The sequence below is a fragment of the Leuciscus leuciscus genome, assembly GCF_965113295.1.
Source record: "Leuciscus leuciscus genome assembly, chromosome: 23".
In the NCBI taxonomy this organism is placed as follows: Eukaryota; Metazoa; Chordata; class Actinopteri; order Cypriniformes; family Leuciscidae; genus Leuciscus; species Leuciscus leuciscus.
This window is the reverse complement of record NC_138747.1, coordinates 1,747,771-1,772,626: the sequence shown is the minus strand read 5'-3', so window position 1 is coordinate 1,772,626 and position 24,856 is coordinate 1,747,771. Positions and strand designations below refer to the sequence as shown.

General features: G+C 37.0%; 2 protein-coding genes across 5 annotated transcripts in view; both read left to right on the top strand.

Annotated features, from left to right (window-relative positions):
- Nucleotides 1–1,158: 1,158 nt before the first annotated feature.
- On the top strand, nucleotides 1,159–5,661 carry LOC309488002 (ciliary microtubule inner protein 6-like). 3 transcript variants are annotated; one of them, XR_014201961.1, is made up of 5 exons: nucleotides 1,159–1,467; nucleotides 1,548–1,749; nucleotides 2,323–2,470; nucleotides 2,822–2,939; nucleotides 5,292–5,661. XR_014201961.1 is itself a non-coding variant. In XM_082156021.1 (4 exons), the coding sequence occupies exons 1-4, from the start codon at nucleotides 1,397–1,399 to the stop codon at nucleotides 2,881–2,883; spliced, it is 483 nt and encodes a 160-aa protein (XP_082012147.1). In that variant the 5' UTR covers nucleotides 1,159–1,396; the 3' UTR covers nucleotides 2,884–5,661. The 3 variants fall into 3 exon arrangements, 1 of the variants encoding a protein (XP_082012147.1); XR_014201962.1 differs by having other exon boundaries at nucleotides 2,822–2,978; nucleotides 3,667–5,661; XM_082156021.1 differs by having other exon boundaries at nucleotides 2,822–5,661.
- Nucleotides 5,662–7,664: 2,003 nt separating this feature from the next.
- sptbn1 (spectrin, beta, non-erythrocytic 1) overlaps nucleotides 7,665–24,856 on the top strand; it is a 109,421-nt gene continuing 92,229 nt past the window's right edge. Inside the window, exon 1 of one of the 2 annotated variants that reach the window (XM_082155721.1) lies at nucleotides 7,665–7,788. The gene's annotated coding sequence lies outside the window, so the exon portion shown is untranslated. The remainder of the gene's footprint in view (nucleotides 7,789–24,856) is intronic. The other variant, XM_082155722.1, reaches the window with a different exon arrangement.

Sequence of the window (24,856 nt, the reverse complement as noted above, 5' to 3'; positions counted from 1 at the left end):
ATATATATATATATATATATATATATAATATTTTTATGTGTTTATGCATCTATTTACATCCAGGTTTAACCACATTACATGTCAGACTGAAACAGGAAGCAATAACAGAACGGAAGCAGTGAAAGAACAGGAAACTGGTTTGTTTTCAGATTTCCACTGAGGTTTTTTTCTTGCTAGTGGAAAAACTGTGATCCTGGAATGCACATGTTCTCCGACTCTCCAACTCGCTTCAGGAGTAATGCAAACATGGGCTTTATTGCACTTTAAGATCTACTTAATGATTTCTGTTACACTTCATTTTAAGGTCTCCGTGTTACAGTGTAATTATATATTTAAGTACTGAGTAATAATAATAATAAACTGCATGTACTTACTATAGGATTAGGATTAGGAATTGGTTGAGGGTTAGTTGCATGTAATTATGCATGATTTATAGTTATTGCTACAGTAGGTACATGTAACATATGTAACAAGGACACTTTTTTCCCTCATAAATACTTGAATAAATAAATGAATAAATAATACAACGTGGAAACACTTGACTTTTGTTCAAAAGTACTGCACAGTTCCACATACAGTGATGGTCTCAGAAGGCAAAATCATGGTGCTTTGATTTATTCCATAGTACTGAATTATTAAATTCATATGCAATAGTACTAAAATACTGTAGTACTTGAAGTTACATTACTGTTCAAATATCTGAGGTCATTATGCTTCTTTTTAATTAATACTTTTGTTTAGCAATGACACACTAAATTGATCAAAAGTGACAGTATATACTTTTACATTGTTACAAACAAATAAATGCAGTACTTTCTATTAATCAAAGAATCTTGAAAATAAATGTAGCAAGATTTCAACAAAAATATGAAGCATTAAATCATCAGAATGATTTCTGAAGGATCATGTGACACTGAAGACTGGAGTAATGATGCTGAAAATTCAGCTTTGATCACAGGAATAAATTACACTTTACTATATATTCACATAGAAAACAGATGATTTAAACTGTAAAAATATTTCACAATTTTTACTGTATTGTATGATCAGATAAATGCAGCCCTGGTGAGCAGAATATACTCTTTCATCAACATACATTGTATGCTTTGTAAACACACACACACACACACACACACACACACACACACACACAAAACATGTTTCAAAAAACATTTCCATACAAATATTGTACCTTTATGCTACTGGCATTACCAAAAAGTTGACCACAGACCTGATCTCTTACATAAATCGATTACATAATTTCAGTTATCTTCTCTTTCTCTGCATTATTGTCTGTTTTATAGAAAGCCTCATGAGTGGGTGTCAGATTTCGTATCGTCACTGTTGCATAGCAACCAGTCGCCAACAGCTCTGAACCCTCTTTATTCTGCATTCAATGCAAGAGCAAATGTACCATAATGCAGAAATATATCTGCCTCGAAAAAAGAAGGTTTTGGAGTCTTTCCAGTGAGTATACGTGATACTGTAACTCCCTGTTTTCCCGAAGATCTGATGTCAGACTCTGTCTTCTAACGTTATATCTGCAGGTCAAACACCTTCAGGATCTTTGATGAGACGGTGCCGGAGCGTCTTGATCCGGTCAGAGTTTATCAGAACCATAGATCATGTCCTGCAAGAGACCCGGAAGAGCCCGAGAGCCGAAACATCCCACATCCACACAACTGCAGGTTCATCAGGACTAATGTCAGATTCCTGAATGAGCCCATCGCCCACATGGACACAGAGCAGGTGGAAATATCATATATCATACTGAAGGGAAATATTAAAGGGCTGGTTGATTATGATTTGACTTTTCTAACTTTAGTTAGTGTGTAATGTTGCTGTTTGATCATAAACAACATCTGCAAAGTTACAACACTCAAAGTTCAAAGCAAAGGGAGAGATTTGCTTTTAAAGAAATCGCTTTTTAAGAACTACAACAAACGGCTGGTAGAGACTACACCACATTCTTCCTCATTTGCATTTAAAGGGACAGACTCAAAAACTGTGTGTTTTTGCTCACTCTCAAAAAGTGACAATATTAACATGCTATATAAAAATATCTGTGGGGTATTTTGAGCTAAAACTTCACACACACACTCTGGAGACATCAGAGACTTATTTTACATCTTGTGAAAAGGGCATTATACCACCCCTTTAATAATAAAAGTTCGAGTCAAGAGCCCAATCACATAAATGAATTACATTTAATTTGACAAACAATAGTTTTTCAATGTATCATTTTCCTTTGTGTAAGCTGTTTAATTGAAGATAACATTCTAATTTAACTCATAATTTTTTACCATTTTGCCCAATAACTAGTTTAACTGGTGGTCCAGCAGTCCTGAAGAAGCTCCACCTGTGAAACCAGCTTACAGTAAATCCAGCACTCAGAGACGAGACTTCCAGCCAATCAGAGACTCTCCTGCCAGAGCACGAGACACCAGCAGACCCGCGGCCAGAGGAATCGGTACGTGTGTGTGTGTGTGTGTGGTTTATGAGGACACAAATGTGTATAATAACATGGGTCTTACAACATAAACATGGTTTATGAGGAAATCCCCTGTGTCCTAATAAACCAAACGGTCTAAAAAAAACATAGATGGTTAACACTAAATGGTGTTTTTTGAAATTAAAAAAATTGTGTGTGTGTGTGTATGTGTGTGTGATGGGTTGGTTTAGGGGTCGGGTTAGCGTGTATGTGTGTGTGTGTGTGTGTGTGTGAGCGTGTGTGTGTGTGTGTGTGTGTAAATGTACAGTAATAGTATATTATGACATCAGCCGCTTTTATTATCAAACATGTTTTTTCTGTGTTTTGCAGTCCCAGCTCTAAGTTCCATTGACCAATCAGAAAAACTCCAGGACTTTCACAGACCTGAATGATTGTTGAAGATCACATGACCAGCCCTAACACCTTGAACACAAAAGAAGATCATTGGGTGAACTATCCCTTTAAGACTGTTTCAAAAAATGTGTCAGTGACTACGTTTACATGCAGCCAATAACCCGTTCAAAACCGGGATATTAGCAATAACCCGGTCGCGCACGGCCATGTAAACACCGGCAAAAACCCGGATATGCTCATATCCCGGTTTTTAAAAACCCGGATATGATCCCTGGGGTACCCCTTTTCTAACCCGAATATTTGTTCATGTAAACGCGTATCGGCATATCCCCATCAAAAGGAACATTGATTTGTGTTCTGCGCATGTTCTATTCGCAAGGAATCTTGGTCTTTTGAGTAGAGACGGCGCATACAGAAACCCGCGTGCAGTATACCGGAAGTAAACAAGAAGTAGAGGTAAACATGGCGAGACGCAGCACAGCACCAGACTTTTGGAGCGAGGAGGAAAGCGCAAACAAAGGCGATCGCTGTCTGCCCCGAACTATTCATTATCCGCGTGCTGCTGCTGCTGCTGTTGCCTTTGGATACAGGAAGAAGAATCGGAAATGACGCATATTGCGTCTTAAGGTTGTCCGTACGTCCAGACGCTAACCGTGCGTCGCCGTTTACATCGGGATATTGCCAATTGATTACAAATTCCATGTATACAGGAGTAACTCTCTCTGCTCACGCATGTAAACGGGTTATTCCAAATGTTTCAGAAACCCAAATAGTGACCTTAACCCGACCATAACCCGATATTTGACAGCATGTAAACGTAGTCAGTGATTTAGAAAAACTGTAAAACCTTTTGGACTCCAAGAACACCATTAAAGAGCCACAGTATCATAACAACGGACATGTCACAATATTCCTCATTTAAATAATTCATACGCAGAATAAAGGGGCGGGGCCTGGTTGAGTTAGTTAGTAGTGTGTTAAACTGGCGGTTATGGAAAGGGGCGGGACATTTCCCAAACACACTCAAAGCGCTCGACCAATCACGACACACTGCTCCAGCCGACCAATCAGAGCACAGTGTCTTCATAGAGACAGGAAGTAAACAGAGCGTTACTGACAGACTGGGAAGAGAGGAGCCGCAACAATGGAGAATATGAGGAAAATAATCAACATTCAAGTTCTAGTAGAGCCTGAAAACAACATCAAGGGAATAAAGTTATTCACACTCAGGTTTAGCCTTAGTTATGCTCTCTACAGTGACAGCTAACAGACTCACGCAAATGAAGCTGCAGCTGAACATCACTGATATGTGAAATGATTTACAGTAAAGTCATTAATCATTTTACTGTGTCGTCTGTCAGGGCGGTGCATCTGCACTCAAGGCCTATTTATAATGGACATTTTTGCATTACAGTTTTAACATAAACAAATAAACTGATACATACATTCATACATACATGAAGAAACAGGTAAGACCTTGTTTCAGTCCCATACTTGAAAATAAAATTTTTAATGTTGTTTATGTGTGTATGTGGTGTGTTTAATATGCTTTAAGACAAAGCATGTGTAAGTTCATAAGTCGACAGCATTGCTGAGTATTTCCTCCTTAAAACTGCAGTGAACCAAAGACAGTCTCAAAAACACGCTTTGAAATCGCTGGTGTTTCTGACGTCACAAACTACCTTGTAACCAATCAGATCAACGTGTGATCGTCAACCAGTGGATCTCTGAGCTGAGTGAGTGAGTGGAGGCGGGGCTCATTTGCATATTCATAGAACCGCACATACTAAATGAGTCAAGGGTGTCGAGTTACACTCAAGATATTTCAAGGCATAAAGACATTTATTTTCAAGGAAAAAATGGTTAAATATGTCATTTTGGTGATCAAAGATGAGTTTTAAGGGATAAAATCAAAGTTTCAAAGCTAGCCTAACTTTAATCCTGTTCATACTTTTTAACTGAATAAACAATTGTTTTCACAATGAACAGATTTATGCTGATTATAAGCAATTTGAATGAATGCATTTTGAATAGTCAAATGGATGCATGACAAACATGCCTCACCTTATGCTATTAGTTTTTTTTATGTTAAAACTGTCTAATCCAGATGGATGGAAATGTTATATGCAATATAAATACATGTATAAATTATTTATATACATAAATCTAAATATTTTTTGAGTGTGGTAACTTCGCAGATGTGCGCACTCCTCTTTTCCCTCACAGTGAACTGACTCTTGGCTGGACTTGAACAGCTGTGTTCGTTCATTCCCCGTCATGTGTGCTGGAGCAGCTCACCCCGAAAATGAAGGATCTGATGTCATTTACACTATTGTTGGTCCAAACCCTAGTGAACAATGTAGAGAAATACTGTTTGAGCGCACTGTTCCTTTAAATCTCTCTCTCTCTCTCTCTCTCTCTCTCTCCTGGACATTCCTGAGCTCAGAGGGGTCTTGTTTGCCCTGGGCAGGGACGGTGGACCTGTTGATCCTGGTGTTCCTCTCAGTAGATTGGAGGCCCGTCCCACAGCAGGACCGGGAGACCGAGAGGAATCTGTCCTTCGGGCGGGACGGCAGGATGAGCTCATATAGCCCGTCAAGAGCAGATTCCTATGGAAGCTTGTCTCCGCCACAGTATAAAACATTTTAAAAGATAATTGCGACTTTTTATCTCACAATTGTGAGTTTACATCTCACAATTCTGACATTATTTCTCAGAATTGCGAGATATAAAGTCAGAATTGCGTGATATAAACTCCCAATTGTGTGTTATAAATTCATAATTGCGAGATATAAACACAATTGTGTGTTATAAAGTCCAATTCTAAGGAAAAAAGACTGACTATATTAATGTTAAAATTTACTATATATGATAAAAAATATATTGCTAATTTTTAGCTCATGTTAGTTAATGCATTAACTAATGTTAACAAATGAGCCCTTATTGTAAAGTGTTATATTTATATTTAATTAATATATTATTTGTAATAATACATATTTATGTATTTATTATATTATTTTCATATAATTTTTTCATTAAAAATAATTATTATTTTTTTATTTTAATAATCTTAGTCATTTATATATCCATGGTGTTGATAATGTTTACTAGAATTAAAGCCTCTAATGAACATGTGACAATTTATTTGATAAGTTTCTCCTTACACACAAACTGAGGGGCGAGTGGATCTCATCATCCATAATCAAATTATGTATGAAATCAAATCAGTGTGAACATTGAAATCTCAGTGAATGTTTGATGATTAAGATTAAGTATATAGGCCGATCCATAACCCGGATGACATGCGAACACACTGAAAACAGAGTAGCAGTGGATGAGCTTGTTGTCCTTGTTGGTGGACAGACAATTTCCAGACCCACCCAACAGGAAGTCCATTCTGGTTCTTTGTGTATGAAAGGCCTTCTCTTTGAATTATGAATGTGTGTGTGTGTGTGTGTGTGTGTGTGTGTGTGTGTGTGTGTGTGTGTGTGTGTGTGTGTGTGTGTGTGTGTGTGTGTGTGTGTGTGTGTGTCTGTGTGACGCTGCATGTTCTTCATCTGATTGGAGAAGATGTAAATACTTCATGAAAACGGTCTGCATATTTGAACTGGACACTTTAACTACAATATATTGGCATACAAGGTTTAGGCTAATGTTTTTAATTCAGTAAGATCCCAAATAACAGCAACAAGAAGTGTAGTTTCCTTTATTTAACAGCTATAAAATCAAAAGACAGACACAATACACAAAGATATTTACTGCATGAATGTTTTGAAGCAACATCATTGTGTTTTAAATTGCACATGTGCACCAACAATAGTTTTAGGCCGCAAAAACAGGTTTTGACATTTAAGTGCATCATATTTTCTTCATGAAAGCATGGTGTCTGGCCTAAACATCATATATCCACTGACCTTAGAACAGCCCATAGACCTAACGTGACTAGTAATATCCCATTAGCGTTTTCTTTTTGTTTTGAAATTGCGGCCTTCATCATAGTAGCGGGGAGACGTTTGATTTGTTTGGACGAATCGATTCTATTGTTTTAATGAACCGACTCACTGATTCGTCTCCCGTGTTGTTCAGATGCTCATGAATAAAGTCTAGGCTAGGGTCATTTTCTTTTTGTTTTGAAATTGCTGCCTTCATCATAGTAGCGTGGAGATTCGACTGTTTAAGTGAACCGATTCAGTGATTCATCTCCTACGTTGCGCGTTCAGATGTGTATGAATAAAGTCTATCTTTTCTTTTTCTTTTAGTAGTAGTCAAATATTTAGTTAGATTCTGCTTTTTACTTCTGTGTTTTCGGTTGATTTAATTACTAATTGAGATTCTCCATTTATGTTTTTGCCATATCATCGAAAATAATTGTCAATTGATGTTATGATTTTTTTTTTTTACGGTCAGATTCACCGATTGATTTTCATTTTAATCTTTATTTGTTGTGGTTAGATAGCCTACCTATTGTTTATCATTGTTATCTTCCCACCAAGATTGTAGCAAACGTTGAGTAGCCTATGGTTCTTCTAACTTGTTACCTCATATTGTAGGCCTACGCCCATACATTTGTTTTACCCTGTGATTTGCAAAAGCTTGAATCAGTTCAGAAGAATCGACTCAAAAGAAGTCGCGATCACGCTAGACTTCATTCAAACACATCTGACCGCGCAACGCTGGAGATGAATCAGTGAATCGGTTCATTGAATCAATCGAATCGGTTCTCTTAAACAATTCAAATGTTTCCCCCGCTACTATGGCGAAGGCCACTATTTCTGGCTATAGTAGGTTTGGTAAAATCCCCGCCCCGTGTTTCAGTGCAGCAGAGACGGGGAGGGAGTCAGTGCGCATCGGTCACTCCCAGCGCAGTGTGTCCAGCCTCTCTCTCGCTCATTGCGCGCTGCGGACTCCAAACGCGGTGAAGTTTATCACGCATTCTTTTATCGGTAAGTGCAAAAGAACCCTTTATTTCATCATCAAATGTTTCATTGGGAACATACAGGCTGAAACGCGCTCGCTCAGACCGCGTTTGCCGCAATACTAACAGTGATTTTCCCATAAATACGTGGGTGGTGATGGTGTCCAAATGAGAGGAGTTTGCGTCAATGATATAAATCCAGGTGTATTAAATGCGGATACAGATTTAGAGGCCTTTATGTGTTTAAATAATTGTTTAAGATATATAATATGTTATATACAAACCAGGATTGATGCCGTACTATGTGCGTAATCAATAGTGGGAATCTTTGGAATAACGGTACACTAGAATATGGATGCAAACAGGCGTGGTCAGATGGCTGGAGTTATCCAGATCGCAAACAGCCATTTGCATCACCAGTGGGTTACTGTAATCTGTAAAATGACAGTGTGGTTGTGATCTAGCAGTTTGTGATGTGCTAACTCGTCGTCTTATGATATAAATGTGGAAATCTGGGATGTTGCTCTCGGTGACCTGAAATGGATGTTGATCCGGTGCCCATCATCTCCACTGCGGTACTCCAAAGAGAAATCACCGTTTCACACGTTACTGTTGTTGCATGACAGAACCGCAGCGGGTTACTAATATCCTTCAGTCGATCTCACGGCTCTGTGTTTTTACACTTCAGGCGTCGCGTCGTCGCGATGCTGTTAGCGTCTGTTTGCGAATGACTATGCGTGACATTTCCAGGGGTTGTGGATGTAAATGATTCAGATAATCGCCGCAGGGCTTAGTTTTATAAGGGCCTATAGAGAGCGTTTATTTGTCATGCTGCAGCACTAATGCGGCCTTTGCGTGATCACTCTGGGCAAGTGCGCATAAATCGCACTCAATAAATTAAAAATACTTGCGCACGCTATCCGGACTGTCGCGGTTACGCGCTCACCACATTAGCGCTTAATGGGAAACATCAGACTCCAGTGCAGCAAAACAGTCGGACATGATGTCATAATGGCACGCATGTAACGCACCGCAAGCGTTTGTGATGTCATGAAGGCATGCACGTAGTCTCGTGCAATTTGGAAAGGTTTATTTGTATACTGTGCAGTATTCAACCGCGCTTAATAGCATGCACAAAGATGAACATTTTAATGACCTAGTTGCATTGCATGACTCAACAAGTGTAGCCAGTCTCATTGCAGATATTAAAATGATTATTTTGCATATGCACTCCAATATTTTTATCACTTCGTAGCATAAATGTTGAGTCAAGGAAAGGTAAAAAGGCACAGAAAATGGACAATTAAGACTTGTGCATTACATTTGGCACATTTTGATGCATTCTGAGTTTCACTTATGCACAATTTCACATACTATACATGACTTCACAGACTCTGACTTTCACATACTATACACAAACAAGTATGATAGTATGCCAGCAGAGCGTAGTGTGCCATGCAGTCCCCATAGTGATTGTGTGTCCCCCAGCAACATTCAGCAGAGTTGCAGGAGTGTATTGTGTATTCTGACAGCCGGCTGCTTCATTGGTTTAATGGTGGGAGGCGTGAGGGGATTTAGAGGTGCTAAAGAAGACCTGAAACTTGCAAATTCTCTGGAATTTAAAGCAGCTCCAGATGGTTTTGTTCAACAAGAGCGTGGGCACCCTGGAGTGATGGTGCTCAGCTCAGAGATTCCATTTGTTTTTACACTAGAGCCACACCTACTATATATTTAACTATTATCCTGGACGCATTCAAGGCTCTGGGGGACGGTTTGCACCTGGATATCTGATCAGAGCCTTTTATGCATATGTATCCCTAAAAAATAAAAAGCGATGCCTTTTTTGGTTCACCAAAGAACCTTTCAGTGAACAGTTCTTAAAAGAACCATTTCTTAGTGTAAAGAACATTTTAAAAAGACCATTTTTCCACTATAAAGAACCTTTTGTGCAATGCAAATAAAGAACATTTTGGCATTATTCCTTATAAAATGAGCAAGCTGTTTCCCTGAATAACCTTATGCATAGTGCATTTGTGATCCGTTGGTGTGAATGAGATCTGCTGTGAAACTATTTCTCATTGCAGTGCGAGAACTCATGCAACATTCTCCACACTGGTGTGAAATGGCCTCTCATCTGATGATTCAGTCAACACCATGTTGCTTTTTGGTGTTTGGAAGACGAATTTCTTTTTCATTTTATCTCTAATTAATATTTACCCCCTTCTCTTTTATAGTCTTCATCAAGCTTTGGCATATGATTCAGGCAGTTTATCAGTAAAAGCTCTGGTTCTGGTTGGGCTCTGAGAGGTCTTGGCAGGTTTTCCGAGTGAGAGCTTGGCACAGAAAATGCACTCAGCATTAGTTTTCTTTCTTCCCTTGATGCATCAGCTTTATGCACAGGCCGGTTTGCTCAAGAAGACGCCCTCGGATTGCTTTACATCAAGCATTGCAGTTTAAAGAAGCTCTACTCAAGTGCATGAGCGCAGATGCTTTGGATCTGGGTTTATGCAATGTTTTAGACCAGCATTCATAATGCAACACAAGTATGCATTGCCGCTAGGAGTTTTATTGTAGGCGTTGTCTTCTACGGTCAGCTTTTCTTGGCTAGTTTTCTCTCAGGTCAGAGAATGGCAGAGAAACAGCTTGAAGGGAATCTTGTTGAGCAAATTAATTAAAATTGAGTTATTTGAAATGCGTTTCCACCAGAGCAATGCAAGAACGCATTTGTTGATTGGGAGATTTTAATGGGAAAAGTGTCCCAATCAGCCTGAATTCCCCCAATGAGACTGTGTGGTCAATCAATCACATCAAGCGTGTTTCTGGCCCGTTTGAGGAATGAAACCTTGATTTGATGGATTGCTTAGCATGTGATCTTATCATTAAACATGTGTTCATGTGTTCTTGTATAAGGCAAATTTCAACCTCTTTCCTGCACTTCTATGACTTGTTTGATTGTCTGCATGGCAAGAGCTGGGTTTGCAGCCAAAGTAAGCAGTAAAAGTCACTCTCCTGTCGATATTTCCATCATGCGAATGGCTTTTGGTGCGTCTGTCCAATAACAACAGCAGAGTTTCCCTCCGACACTTCCGAACAAAATGGAGTTCCCACTCAAGAGCGGCGAAGCGTGCAGCGACACAATATCCCTGTTGTCTTCTTTATAAACGCATACCTGTTGTACGACAAGGGTGGATTCATTTCACAGCAGAGAGTGTGTAACAGTAGGACAGGTGCTGGGGCCCGATGTGCTGTTGAAGAGGGACCAGCTGTCATGACAACAGGTGAGGGACACATGCTCCCGATGGGTGGCCCCGGGAATGAGCGTGTTAGGACTGGGCGATGTGGATAGAAAAAAGTTCTACAAATTATATTAAAATATAAATTATGATTTATTATATTTATCAAATAATATATAATTATACAATATTTATACAATGTATTTGTTAAATTATATTTATTATATTTATTAAAATGTTTTCAGCCTTTTGAGGACATTTGATATAGGTTATGCATTTGCTGTAAAAATTTATGTAATATTTTTTTTTTCTAATCAAAATGTTAAATGCAAAAAATTTAATATTTTTTTTTGATTCAAAAATTATTTTGCAAACTATTAAATGCAAAATGTTTAATTCAAAAATTAAAACACACTTGTTATAGATTTTAATACATATGTATTTGCTCTAAAATTATTGAACATTTTGAATACTTTTTTTTTTCAATCAAAATAACCAATTCAAAATATTAAATGCAAAAAAAAAAAAAAAAAAGTAAAATGCAGGAAAGTGTAGTTATAAATAATCAAGGCATATTTTTTCCACAAATTGAACACAGGGAAATATTACATAATATATTATTTTTATTAATAAAGCACTTGCCGCATTCACCATGTTGCTTTATTTTAATAAATATTATAGGATATTTAGTTGTTTTATTCATGTCACCTAGCCCAAATGCAGGGTATGTTTTGGCCTTATTAAAGTCATAGTGAAACGATAGTATATTTTCCATATTGTGACGTTACGTTCATCAGAGTGTAATGGATTATTATTCTGTGTATCGGTGTTTGATTGGATGTTGAGATGTGGGCGTGGCTTTCAAAACTCTATACAGACAAAATCATGCAAATTAGTTCACACACTACAACCAGTAAATCTATTTTGAAATGTGTGTTCCGTGTCGGAATGTCTGTTTTTGTGTTGGTCAGTGTGACTCCGCCCACTTTGCCAATTTACCCAATAGTATTTCGACACTCCGGGTTGCCAGTTAGTGGAAAACACAGCGATTGAAGCCAGCAATCAAACTGGTTCAGAGATCGCAGTTCTACCCGACCTGAAAAGCCTCGGTATCCATCTGAAAAGATGACACACACGAGGCATATTAAAACACGGATAAATCATGTCTCGTCGCCTTTATTGTCATTTGCACTCGTTCCTGTTGCACGTCCACAATCTGGCAACCGTCGAGTCTTTGTAAATCTAAAGTGTTTGACACAGATGAGCGTGAGCTTGCAGGAGCGGAGTATAAGAGGACTAAACGATTGGACGTCATAACATTTCGTGGCTGATTTTAAGTGTCTTATAGAATGAGCTCATGCCCCCCCCCCCCCCCCCCCACCCCACCCCACCCCACACACACACACACATATCTTCTCTGTGTTTCTACAGCTGCTTCTCCTCGGGTCGCCTGGAATTTAATTTACGCTCTTATTTTAGGGCCTGAGAGCCACTAACCCAATAGAGGCGGAGGAACTCAAGGACATTTGTCTGCCTGCACGGTTGCTTTGATTCTAACCGGTTCGAGCCCCTCAAAACAAAATGAAACTAATTGCAACGTCCAGTTGCGTCTGTAAATGTTGCATTATTACAGATCCAAACATAATAATCAGAAGGGTTGTGTCGCGCACAAACACACCCAGCACAAGTGGACACAGGCGTGTGTCAGAACATTCTGTACGCGCTTAGGTCACGTCTTTATAGGGTAATTTCCACAATATTCTTCTTAATTATTTATTCTTTTCTCCCCTCTGGTAAAAGGCTCAGGATTATTCAGAATCAGGAATAGTTTTTACAAGACTGTTCAACATGTTTAATCAACTAGTATTAGGAAAGATTACTAGACACTCATTAGATAAAAAATTTCACTTTATTGGGTAACACTTTATTTTACAGTGTCCTTGTTACATATGTTACATGTACTTACCATAGTAATAACAGTAAATCATGCATAATTACATGCAACTAACCCTCAACCAAACCCTAACCCTATAGTAAGTACATGCTTAATATTACTCAGTACTTAAATATATAATTACACTGTAACAATGACACCTTAAAATAAAGTGAAACTCTTTTTTGTTTTATGCCACTTATTTATTTTTGATAAAAAATCTTATTTATTTTTGTCACTGATTATCTTATTGTCATGTGATTTAGCAATCATTTGCTAATGTATATTTGTTTATATAGCAGTGATGTTTATTGTATTCGGTCTGTATAGTCGGTAGAGTAGCATTCAAGTAAGTTTTTCATTGGTAACTTGTACACATAATACATGTGACCCTGGACCACAAAACCAGTCACATGGGTCAATTTTTATGAAATTGAGATTTATACATAATCTGAAAGCTGGATAAATAAGCTTTCCATTGATGTGTGGTTTGTTAGGATAGGACAATATTTGGTCGAGATACAACTATTGAACATCTGGAATCTGAGGATGCAAAAAAATGGAGAAAATCTCCTTTAAAGTTGTTCATTTATGTTCACGATTGTGCAGCATTCACTCACACACATACATGTTTTATATATTTACGGTAGGAAATTTACTAAATATCTTCATGGAACATGATCTTTACTGAATATCCTCATGATTTTTGGCATAAAAGAAAAATGGATAATTTTGACCCATACAATGTATTGTTGGCTATTGTGATCCAGGGTCATTAATGACTTGACTTCATCAGATTTAGCTTGAGTCAGATACCCACAGTCACAGATATAACTAGCCGTTGCATCAGATCAGACGGGAATCAAAGATGTTTCCGGGATGAGGGAATGCTGGCGTGGTCTCGGGGCGACGGCTGATGTTCTCGGAGAAACACAGATTGGATCAGAGGAAATGAGGACGGTCCTGAGGGACTGGGTGAGGTCTGCAGTCCTGGACGCTGTTCTCCTGCTGTCGCTCCTCCTCTCCTCTTCTCCTCCTCTTGTTATTTGATCCCTTCGCTCTCTCCCTCCGTGTGTTGGCTGATGTGTTGCAGGATCACGAGACGATTAGAGAAGCATCTCCATCTCAAAGCTTTTACGAGACATTGACTCTTTCACTGCCAGCGTTTCTCTCACAGTACTTTCAGCAGAATGAGTATCTGAGAGTTAATAGCTGAGAAAATTGTGTTTTTGTCAAAGACTTGGTCCGGATGAGATTAAGAGCGATGATCTAAGCGTCTATCCAGCATTTATTTAAAATCATTTTCAGAAAAAACTCATGGTCCCCAAAATATTTAGTGAATATCTGAACAATACATAAGAAGTTATTCCAGATTCATGCATTTTTTAAAATCAACACTTGAAGGTTTTAGCAGAAGAAGTTGATAAACTCGTGTTTTTGTCAAAGTCTTCATCCGGATGAGATTCAGAGCGATGATCTAAACACAGATCGAGTCCATCAACACCTCAAAGCTTCGGTCATTAACCCTTCATGGGTTCAACATTACATTCAGTAACGTCACGCAGTTTCGATTTATATTAGAATTAGGTGGTTTAATGTTTAATGATCGCGTTATTTTACATGTGTGTCAGCAATGCTTCTATATATTGAATTAAATTGCAGCTCATGTCGTTTGGTCACTTTTTGGGAACGAAAAATGTTTGAGTTCATAGTGAGATCTTGTCTTTGTATCAGAAGAAACACTAAACAGAGAAGAATTGAATCACATTTCCATCTAAAAGAAAAGTAAAGTGTTAATATGTAACAAGATATGGTTATTTTTCTCTTTTCTGTGGGTGTTCGTCGCATTAATCATTACATTTACTAAGTAATCTTATGATTATGATTAAAAAACATGATTAATGATTAATACATCGGTTTATATGTTTATATATTTTTTGGGATATATTTTATTGAATAGTTTTTTTAGTTGTATTAGTTGTACCAATTTATGTTTTGGTGAATTTGTGATTTTGTTTAAATTCATAAAGTCTTCATCCTTAGTTTTTCACTAAACATCATTATGTTTTCATATTTCATATTCAGAAGGACATTCATTTGTTGGAACCCTGATTAATCATTTTTGCAAAGTGAGCCATTTTGAACGAAGTCTGTTTCTTGTCCGTGATCTTCTGTGCTGATTTGATCCGTCTCTGGCCGTTTCCAGCTGCACATTCCAGGCTGTTGTCCAGTTATTGATCCGTCCACTGCTGTTTTTCCATGATCTGTTCTCCCAGCCGGCTTCACGTTCAAGGCTGAACAGCTGTTGTGGGTCACGACCCTGATCTGCACCTTATTCAAATCCCAATCCTGATCCCGGAGCTTCTGAGGGATAAAGCGCGGCTGGAGCGAAGAGAGGGAAACTACAGTAAAGCTTATTCTTAATTTATGTGCGACAGTGCCGTAATATGGCATAGAGCTGTCAGTGAGTTAGGCTAGTCAGTAACAATGCCATATTATTCCCTTTTACAAAGTCTTGATGTTGTTTTCAGGCTCTACTAGATCTTGAATCTTGATTATTTTCCTCATATCCTCCATTGTTGCGGCTCCTCTCTTCCCAGTCTGTCAGTAACGCTCCGTTTACTTCCTGTCTCTATGAAGCCCCTCCTTCTGAATAGCGCACTGTGCTCTGATTGGTCGGCTGGAGCAGTGTGTTGTGATTGGTCGAGCGCTTCGAGTGTGTTTGGGAAATGTCCCGCCCCTTTCCATAACCGCCAGTTTAACACACTACTAACTAACTCAACCAGGCCCCGCCCCTTTATTCTGCGTATTAATTGGATGGCATTTTAACTAATGTATTTAACTAACGTTAAAGTCCAACCAGTCAATCATTTTGTCACTTAAAACTCATTTTTAATAATCAAAATGACTTATTTGCCTTTTTTCCTTTGACAATAGTTTCTTCATGCCTTAAAATATCTTGAATGTAACCCGACACCCTTTGCTTCATGAATATGCTAATGAGTCCCCGCCTCCACTCACTCACAGCAGCTCGGATCACCTGATCCACTCGCTCAACTGTAGTAAACGACACGATTGCAAGTGGAAATATTGGTTTAATTCAGCCAAATATGTTTGAACCAGAAACTGAGGAAGAGGAAGAGTGAGTTATACAGGATCATGTATCAGAATCATGATGCGTTTTATTCAATGTCGGACACATTGATATGATTAGCGTTTGTCTCGACTACGTTATCAAACGGCTAATAAAGTGTTGCTAATGTCACACACACATGTTCCCGTTCCCCATCTCAGAGTCACAGCTCCTTCTGAACATCAGCATCAAACATCATAGAAAGTCAGTGGAGTAAAGCCCCTCGTGACGTGATTGGTCACATGTTTGTGATGGTAGGAAACAGGGACGATTTAAAACTGTCTTTAGTAGTTTTAAGGAGAATATACTCCACTATGATGCTGTTGACTGATTCATTTGCACATGGTTTGTTTTAAAGCACCACAACAACCCTAAAAACTCTATTTGCACCACAGGGAGTCTCAAATGGAAGCTTATTGTAAAACTTTACTGATTAAAAGTCTTCAATGTTGTGATAAGGAGTTTTTTGTGGTGTTCCTCAAACGATTGTGACCATTCAGAGATTTCTTATCACATAAAAACCAGTGATAAAAGACTGAGAGACTCAGCAGACCGAACACAGCTGTTTGCAGGACGCCCAACAGACTCTCTCTCTCTCTCTCTCTCTCTCTCTCTCTCTCTCTCTCTCTCTCTCTCTCTCTCTCTCTCTCTCTCTCTCTCTCTCTCTCTCTCTCTCTCTCTCTCCTCTCTCTCTCTCTCTCTCTGCTGGCTCAATCCCAGCACACATTGCAGCTCGTCCCTGGGCGGCCTCTCTCTCCTGGCTGAACCCGACCCATGATCATGATCTCATCTCCAACACAGATGTGCAGAAACGTCATGACTAAAATATATTTAATTTCTTTTTTTTAATTATTTTTTTATAATATTTATAGTTTTTAATATTTAAAAATAAACTGTTTATATATTCTTAAATATTATGTTTATTTATTAATTAAACTGTTTTAGTTGACAGTAAATAATTGATATGAAATTTCTAAAAAAATATGATAATAAATAATTGAGAGATAAATCATTTTTATATATTTTTTTATATTTATAGTTCTTATTCATATTTATGCATTATCAAATATTATATTTATTAACATTTTAAAAACACAGTAAAAGTATATTCATGTTGAATAGCAGCTCGGATCATTTCTAGTTTGTAATGAGATCTTGCCCTTTTTTACCAGAACAAATAATAAACAGAAGAATTTAATAAATAATTGAGATATTACAGAGATTCACTCGTTCATCTTCAACATTTTTGATGCATAAACATCAGAAATATTTGAAAACCCCTATAATAGTGTTTTGCATGTGTAATTGGTCGTTCTCTGTGTGTTCACTGCATCCTCAGATAATCTTGTGAATATCATGTGAACATAAATACAGCCATTAGTTGCTCTTGCTCATTAAAGGACGATCTGTCGCTGTGAAATGCAAAGCAAGTAAAGCTCACACAAGTCTCCGTCCGCCTCCGTCTGGAGGTTTCCATCCCTCGAAATGAGATGTGAAGGAACAGACTGGAGTCTCTCAAGCTCTCAAGGTCACCATGATGATCTGCAACACAGATTCTCTCTCTCTCTCTCTCTCTCTCTTCATTCTCCTCACTTTCTCTGGTGTTTTCCTCATTAGTGCTTCTTCTCAACGGGTCGTTGTGTTAAACTGCACTATAAAGTGTTGTTTTTATAGTAATATACCATTGTACTCTTTCTGGGCTTGAGATCTGCTGTGCTTCACATCTGTCTGGACTTTGGGAAAAGATGAGGTCATCTGAAACGGACACTCGCTGGACTCGCTCCATTTATCCCATGGTTTTCCCAGAGTCCCTGTGCATGACTGAAAGCGGAAGAGCTCACGCCTGTTGTCCCGTCGTGTCTCTCGTGAGGTTTTCTGGAGCTGCTGATTAAAGCGTCCCGTTGGCCGAGTGTTCAGTTCGTCGCTCTGATTGATTGATTTATTTAAGGAATCAACAGGATAGTGAGTTATAGTTGTTGGATGAGACTGTTGTCTATTGTCTGGTTGTTCAGATTTGCCAAGATTCCAAGGTGACATTTAATTTATTTATTTTGCATTTGCAGATTGGCTGCATTAAATAAAAAAATGGGCAAAATTAATAATTGAAAGTAATATGGGGTAAAAGGATAATATTAACAAAGAAAAAAACATATAAGTTGTGGTGAAAATGTGGTGATTGAATGTGTGTGTGTTCCAGTGATATTTAATTTTATGAATAATATTTGTCATTATTTATAAAATAAAATAAAAAGTTGTAATTAATGTTTGATGTTTTATGATGATTATTTCAAAATAATATTTTAATTGTATATTAAGTGATGTAATGATTTATATTTTAAATATTTATAAAATAATTTATCATTACAATTTTATAAATTATAAAAAAAACATATATAAAATGTTATTTTATTAATAATATTGATAGTTTATTTTATTCTTAATATTTATATTATAATATTTTGTAATAATATAAAAATATATATATTACATTAGTTTCATAAACATTGCCATTATATTAAGTCTTAAGAACTATGACCAAATAGCATTTTGTTAGGGGTAATCAGTCTTACTTTTTGGTATCAAATTAAACCAATTTACGTTTTTTAAAATTCATAAAAAATTAGGACTGACTTGTAAGAATAGTATGAATATTATGCAACCGGCCCCAGCTTCTGATGTACTGTAATCTACTGTATATGTCAGTTTAGCATGTGGTTAACGTACCGTACCATCACTGCCCAGTACACAACCAAACTCCCTTCAGAGGAAGAGTGTGTGTGAGAAATACAGGAGAGAGAGAGAGAGAGAGAGAGAGAGAGAGAGAGAGTGTGTGTGAGAGACAGGGCGAGAAATAAACAGTCTTGGGAGACGTAGAAGTATAATGACATCCAGACCTTCCCACAAAGCCATGTGTGTTTTTCAACACACACACACACACACACACACACACACACACACACACACACACACACACACACACACACACACACACACACACACACACACACACACGTCCAAACGGGATGTGTTCAATTCCCGCTGTGTCCCTGCCAGAGCCCAGGGTGTGGTGTGTGTGTGTGTGTGTGAGACGGCCCAGATGTGGACACACACTTCTACACATCTGCCTAGAGAATGCTTTGACAGTGTATTGCAGGTTATATAAGATTACTCAACATCACACTGTAAAAAAATCATTTTGGATTTCCAGTGACAAAATGCATGACGTTATCTCAACTTTTGGGCAGTTCGTGAAACTCAAAGAAGCCCAAACACCACATCTGTACAGTGTGTGAACATGCCATGCCTTTATGCATGTTTTATTTGGCCATAAAGTTTCCAAAACCATGTCATTTGATCAGTTTTGCGAGAACATTGTGAGGTTTTAATTAACAGCGTCTCTGATTTAAACTTCAATCGCAAAAACGATTTGATCCATTTTAATAAACAAGACTCAAAAATCTTCCTCGAGTTCATTTAGTGAAAAGATTCCTTGATGATTTCTGACTGGATTTCTGCTGTATTTTTCCTCATTAAACACACTGGGATGTATTTGGGAACACGGCTGTCGGGTTGAAATGACGGTTCATCTCATAAGCTGTTTTTTTATCTATATTTCCAGCGTATGAATACATCTTTATAGATATTTAATCAAGCACTTGTCCGTGTCGAGGTGGGAAGCACTTCAGTGTATAATATAAACATCTGGCACTTTCCTCTGACACTCTTACTGTAAATGTTTAGACAATGTTTCACAACTCTAGAACCGACTTAATCTTATAATGTCTTACGAAAGTGAGATTGTAAATGTGTGTGTGTGTGTGTGTGTGTGTGTGTGTGTGTTTGGAAAAGTCAAGTTAACGAGAGTAGCGTGAGAGCCGGGATTCAGCGAGTCTGAGCTCAAATCTGCTGATTTTAAAAGCGTTTAGTTTGTCTTTATGAGTTCTGGTTGGTTTGGCCGAGTGTTTAAGACGTGCTGAAGGTTGCAGTTGTTAAGAAGCTCATGAAGTCCATGATTTGTTGACGTATTATTAAAAACAAGGAGATCTAAATATGTAAATATGTGCAATGTAATGTTTCGGCATTATCCTGAACACGGGGATGAACCGATATGAACATTTTGGCCGATACCGATAACCGATAATTCTTTGTATTTGAAAGCCGATAACCGATATATTAGTATATAAATCCACATTTGTATATCATTTTGAGAGCCTGATTACAAAAACAAAAGTCTCACCATTAAAAGCCACGCCTCAAACACACAATTATAATGTTATGCGGCCGATATGACAGACTTGTGTTGCACATGTTTACTGTATTTTGCTTATTTGAAGTGATTCCAGTCATAATTCAAGCGATTCAAACCCATCATGTTGAACAGTCGCATCTGAAGTGTCTCAGCTGAAGGAAAAAATACAGTATTTATCGGCTTTAATATATCGGACAAATTTTCTTACCGATAACGATAACATTAAAAATTAACATATATCGGCCGATACCGATATGGTGGCCGATATATCGTGCATCCCTGAACATTGTATAAGCATTATACATAACATAAAGTGTGTCGATGATAATCTCAGGTGCTGTTCATGTGCTTTATTTAATGTTAAAAGCGTGTCATGTGACTCTGAATATCATTTAGTGCTCCAGCTTTGTAGCTGTAAAAGCAACCGTGGATAATTCACCTCAGATCTTGAAATTAAACAAATGGAAACAAGAACGTTCAAACTGTGAACAAACAAGTGTATTATCTGACAAAGATTGTTTTAGTAACTCAGTCTATGTATTTTAATAATGTTTAAATGGTGTAATATTTGTGTATTTGATTATGTAGCTGCTTATCCATTTTCTAGCGAGTGCCGTCAAGATTACTCTCTGGTGCCGCGAGACTCCGCCCACACGCTGTTCTGATAGGCTGACTCCGCCCACACGCTGTTCTGATAGGCTGACTCCGCCCACACGCTGTTCTGATTGGCTGACTCCGCCCACACGCTGTTCTGATTGGCTGTGTGTTTTGATTGATTTTTACGCATCTCGCAGTCGCGTCGTGTCTAGTGTGGACAGACAAATTATTTGTCGCTGGAATCTAATCGCATCGCGTCTGGTTAGGACACAGTGTAAACATCAGTCTACAGGCTTTCATAGAGAACACAGGGAGTCGGAGTTTCGTTACAAGCTGTCGACAATAAAAAAAGCAATTGATATATGAGAAATTGTGTGCCACTTTTAGACTATGCATGAACTATAAGCTACAAAATCCTAAGGTTTGATTTCATGGAGGTCTTTTAATATGCCTGAAAGACTGTAGGAATGTGTGCTAGTGTCTCGACTTCTGTATCACATTCATCACAGCCTATCAGAGACACTCCCGACTGAGAGCAGGAGTATTCACACACACTTCACACGGACCAGTGAGGTTCAGCAGTGTAATCACACCACATTCCTTCACTGGACTTTAAAGGGATAGCGCACCCAATACTGGAAATGCTATCATTAATTAGCTTTCGTTCATCTTCGGAACACAAATGAAGATGTTTTTGATGAAATCTGAGTAATTTCTGTCCCTCCATTGATTGACAGTTATGCAACTACCATTTTGAAGATTCATAAAGTTCATAAAGAGATCGTAAAACTAATCCATATGCATTGAGTGGTTTAGTTAGTTCGTTTAGTTTAATTTTTAAAAAGCGACTCGATTACTTTATATGATGAACAGATTTAATTTAGAGTTTTTTATTGATAGATAGATAGATAGTAAATATGTTTAGAAATAAAAAATGTTTAGAAAATAAATATTTAGTATATAAATTATATTTAATATATTTTTATTTATTTTAATACATGTGTAATTTATATAAATATATGCAAAATATGTAGATGGATGTAAATAATTAATTAATAATTAAAAATGATAAAAATGTTCAGAAAATAAATATTTAGTATACAAATTATATTTATTTCATATATTTAAAATTTCTTATAATTTTATTTATTTTAATTCATATGTAATTTATATAAATATGTGCAAAATATAATTTCTTTCGTTTAATTTTGGCATTAAATATGACCTAAACATGTTCTTCACAGGAATAAATTACATTTGAGAATATATTCAAATAGAAAACATTTGCTTTAAATTGTAATAATGTTTTGATAAATAAACGCCACCTTGGTGAGCAGAAGAGACTTCTTTAAAAAAATAAATAAAAATACATTAAAAAAATATTAATTATTCCAAACTTTTGACCATTAGTAGCCTATATATTTTATTTAGATGAAATTCAGAAAATAAATCAACATATATAGTCTATAATTTTAATGTTCTCTTATAATTCTATTTCTTTTGACATAATGTGAACATATATATGCAATAAATGATTTCTCTCTTGCGTTTCTGGGCACCTGAACATGTTCTGGAAGCGTTTAGACAGATTTGCTGCATAACATCTCATGAGTAGTTCGATTCATAGGCCTATTTTCGGTCTGACGGGAAACCTTGGTCTCTGGTTTCGATCGAAGTCACAATGATCTGCTATTCTGGCAAGGCCTTGTTCTCCGCAAACCAGGAAGTGATGTCATAATGGAGGTCATTCTCCGGCCAGTGTGACATTCTGATCTAATGACATCTCTGGAGATCTAACAAAAGGCCGATCGTTCGGCTCTGTGTGTGTGTGTGTGTGTGTGTGTGTGTGCTGGATGAAGAGATGGACCAATTAACACTAATCAATCATACTCAACAACACACACTAATGAGTCTCTATAGCAGACACAGAGCTGTCATGTGACCTCGAATGAATGTTTGAGATCTCTTCTGAAACTCGTGTGAGATTACTGGGAGTTTTGGTAACACTTTATTTTACAGTGTCTTTGTTACATATCTGACCATACGTGACCCTGAACCACAAAACCAGTCACATGGGTCAATTTTTATGAAATTGAGATTTATACATCACCTGAAAGCTGAATAAATAAGCTTTCCATTGATGTGTGGTTTGTTAGGATAGGACAATATTTGGTCGAGATACAACTATTGAACATCTGGAATCTGAGGATGCAAAAAAATCTAAACATTGAGAAAATCTCCTTTAAAGTTGTTCATTTATGTTCTCGATTGTGCAGCATTCACTCACACACATACATGTTTTATATATTTACGGTAGGAAATTGACTAAATATCTTCATGGAACATGATCTTTACGTAATATCCTCATGATTATTGGCATAAAAAAAAAAAATCAATAATTTTGACCCATACAATCTTTCATTTTCTGAATTTCATCTAAATAAAATATATAATAATGGTCAAAAGTTTGGCTATTGCCTTAAATATACCCATGCGACTCGAGATCCAGGGTCACATATTATGCATAATTACATGCAACTAACCCTCAAAGCAAATCCTAATCCTACTCCAACCCTATAATAAGTATGTAGTTGCTTATTATTACTCAGTACTTGTATAATTACACTGTAAGAATGACACCTTAAAATAAAGTGTAACTGGAGTTTTTCTAAAGGAGGATCCATGCATTTCTCACCGGAAACACAAACGATGCTTGTAAAGAGATCTGGTGTGTATTTTAGCCTTTAATCTGCTAGTTAGAGTCTGTAAATCGAGCATCTCGAGGTTCCACATGTTTCTGAGACCACATCTGTAATCTTTCATGCTTGTTTCACATCGTCGTCCATTTCAAGAACTAAACAATACATAATAACAAGCTCTTTTGGACCGGGGCCTTTGTAAACAGAACAAACCAATTTGTCATCGTGAAACACACACAGCTGTGGCCATCAGGACCGCTCAAATCATACTGGTAATTACACTGAGTTATGTTTTATTAATTTAACATGCGGTTATTTATAGGGGGGATCCTGTGAACAGAACTGAAACTGACTGGCTTCTTCATAAGAAGGGAAATATTAGCACATATTGTTCAGTTGTCACCATAAAATGTCATTCCTCATTCTAGTATTCTTTATAATTCGGCTTAATTTCTACTTTTCTTGATTATGAATGTGATAAATCTCTATAGATTTCAATACATAAATAAGTAAACATGTAAATATATTTAAATCATTTCTATAAATATATATAAATAATTTCTACTTATGGTAAGAATGTGATACATTTCTATAGATTTTAGTATATATATAATATATAATTATTATAATTATAATTTTTATTGATTTCATTACATAGGTAAACATATAAATAAATATATATTTAAATAAATATAAATAATTTGTACTTTGAATATGGTCAGATTGTAATACATTTCTGTAGATTTCAGTAAATAAATAAACATAAATAGATTTAAAAAAAATATAAACTATACATTTCCACAAAATATCTAGACATTTATATATAAATATATTTAATAAATAAATATAATGTTTTTGATACCAATGAGAATTTTGGGCGTATTGAAAATGTTTTATTTAATTATAATTTGTAATTTATTTATTATATATATTTAATTGATCTGTTTTGATTCATGTGCACTTTCGTAATTTTAATGTTGTCAACGTTTATTTTCCAGAACATTTTTTCAATGCCATCCGTATTTTAAAACGTCTTTCTCTTTAATGCAGAAAAAGCATGTGCAAATAATTCATTCTATATATAAACCTCTGTCAGATTTAGGGCCGTTCAGTTGTTATATGAACACAGCGCTGGAGTTCACGTTCTTCAGGATGTTTTCCATACGGCTGTTTAACGTGTGTTTTTGTGGGAACAGTCTAGCCCGTCATGGGAACTCAGTAACCCCTGCCAATGCCCAGCTTCCCTCTGGAT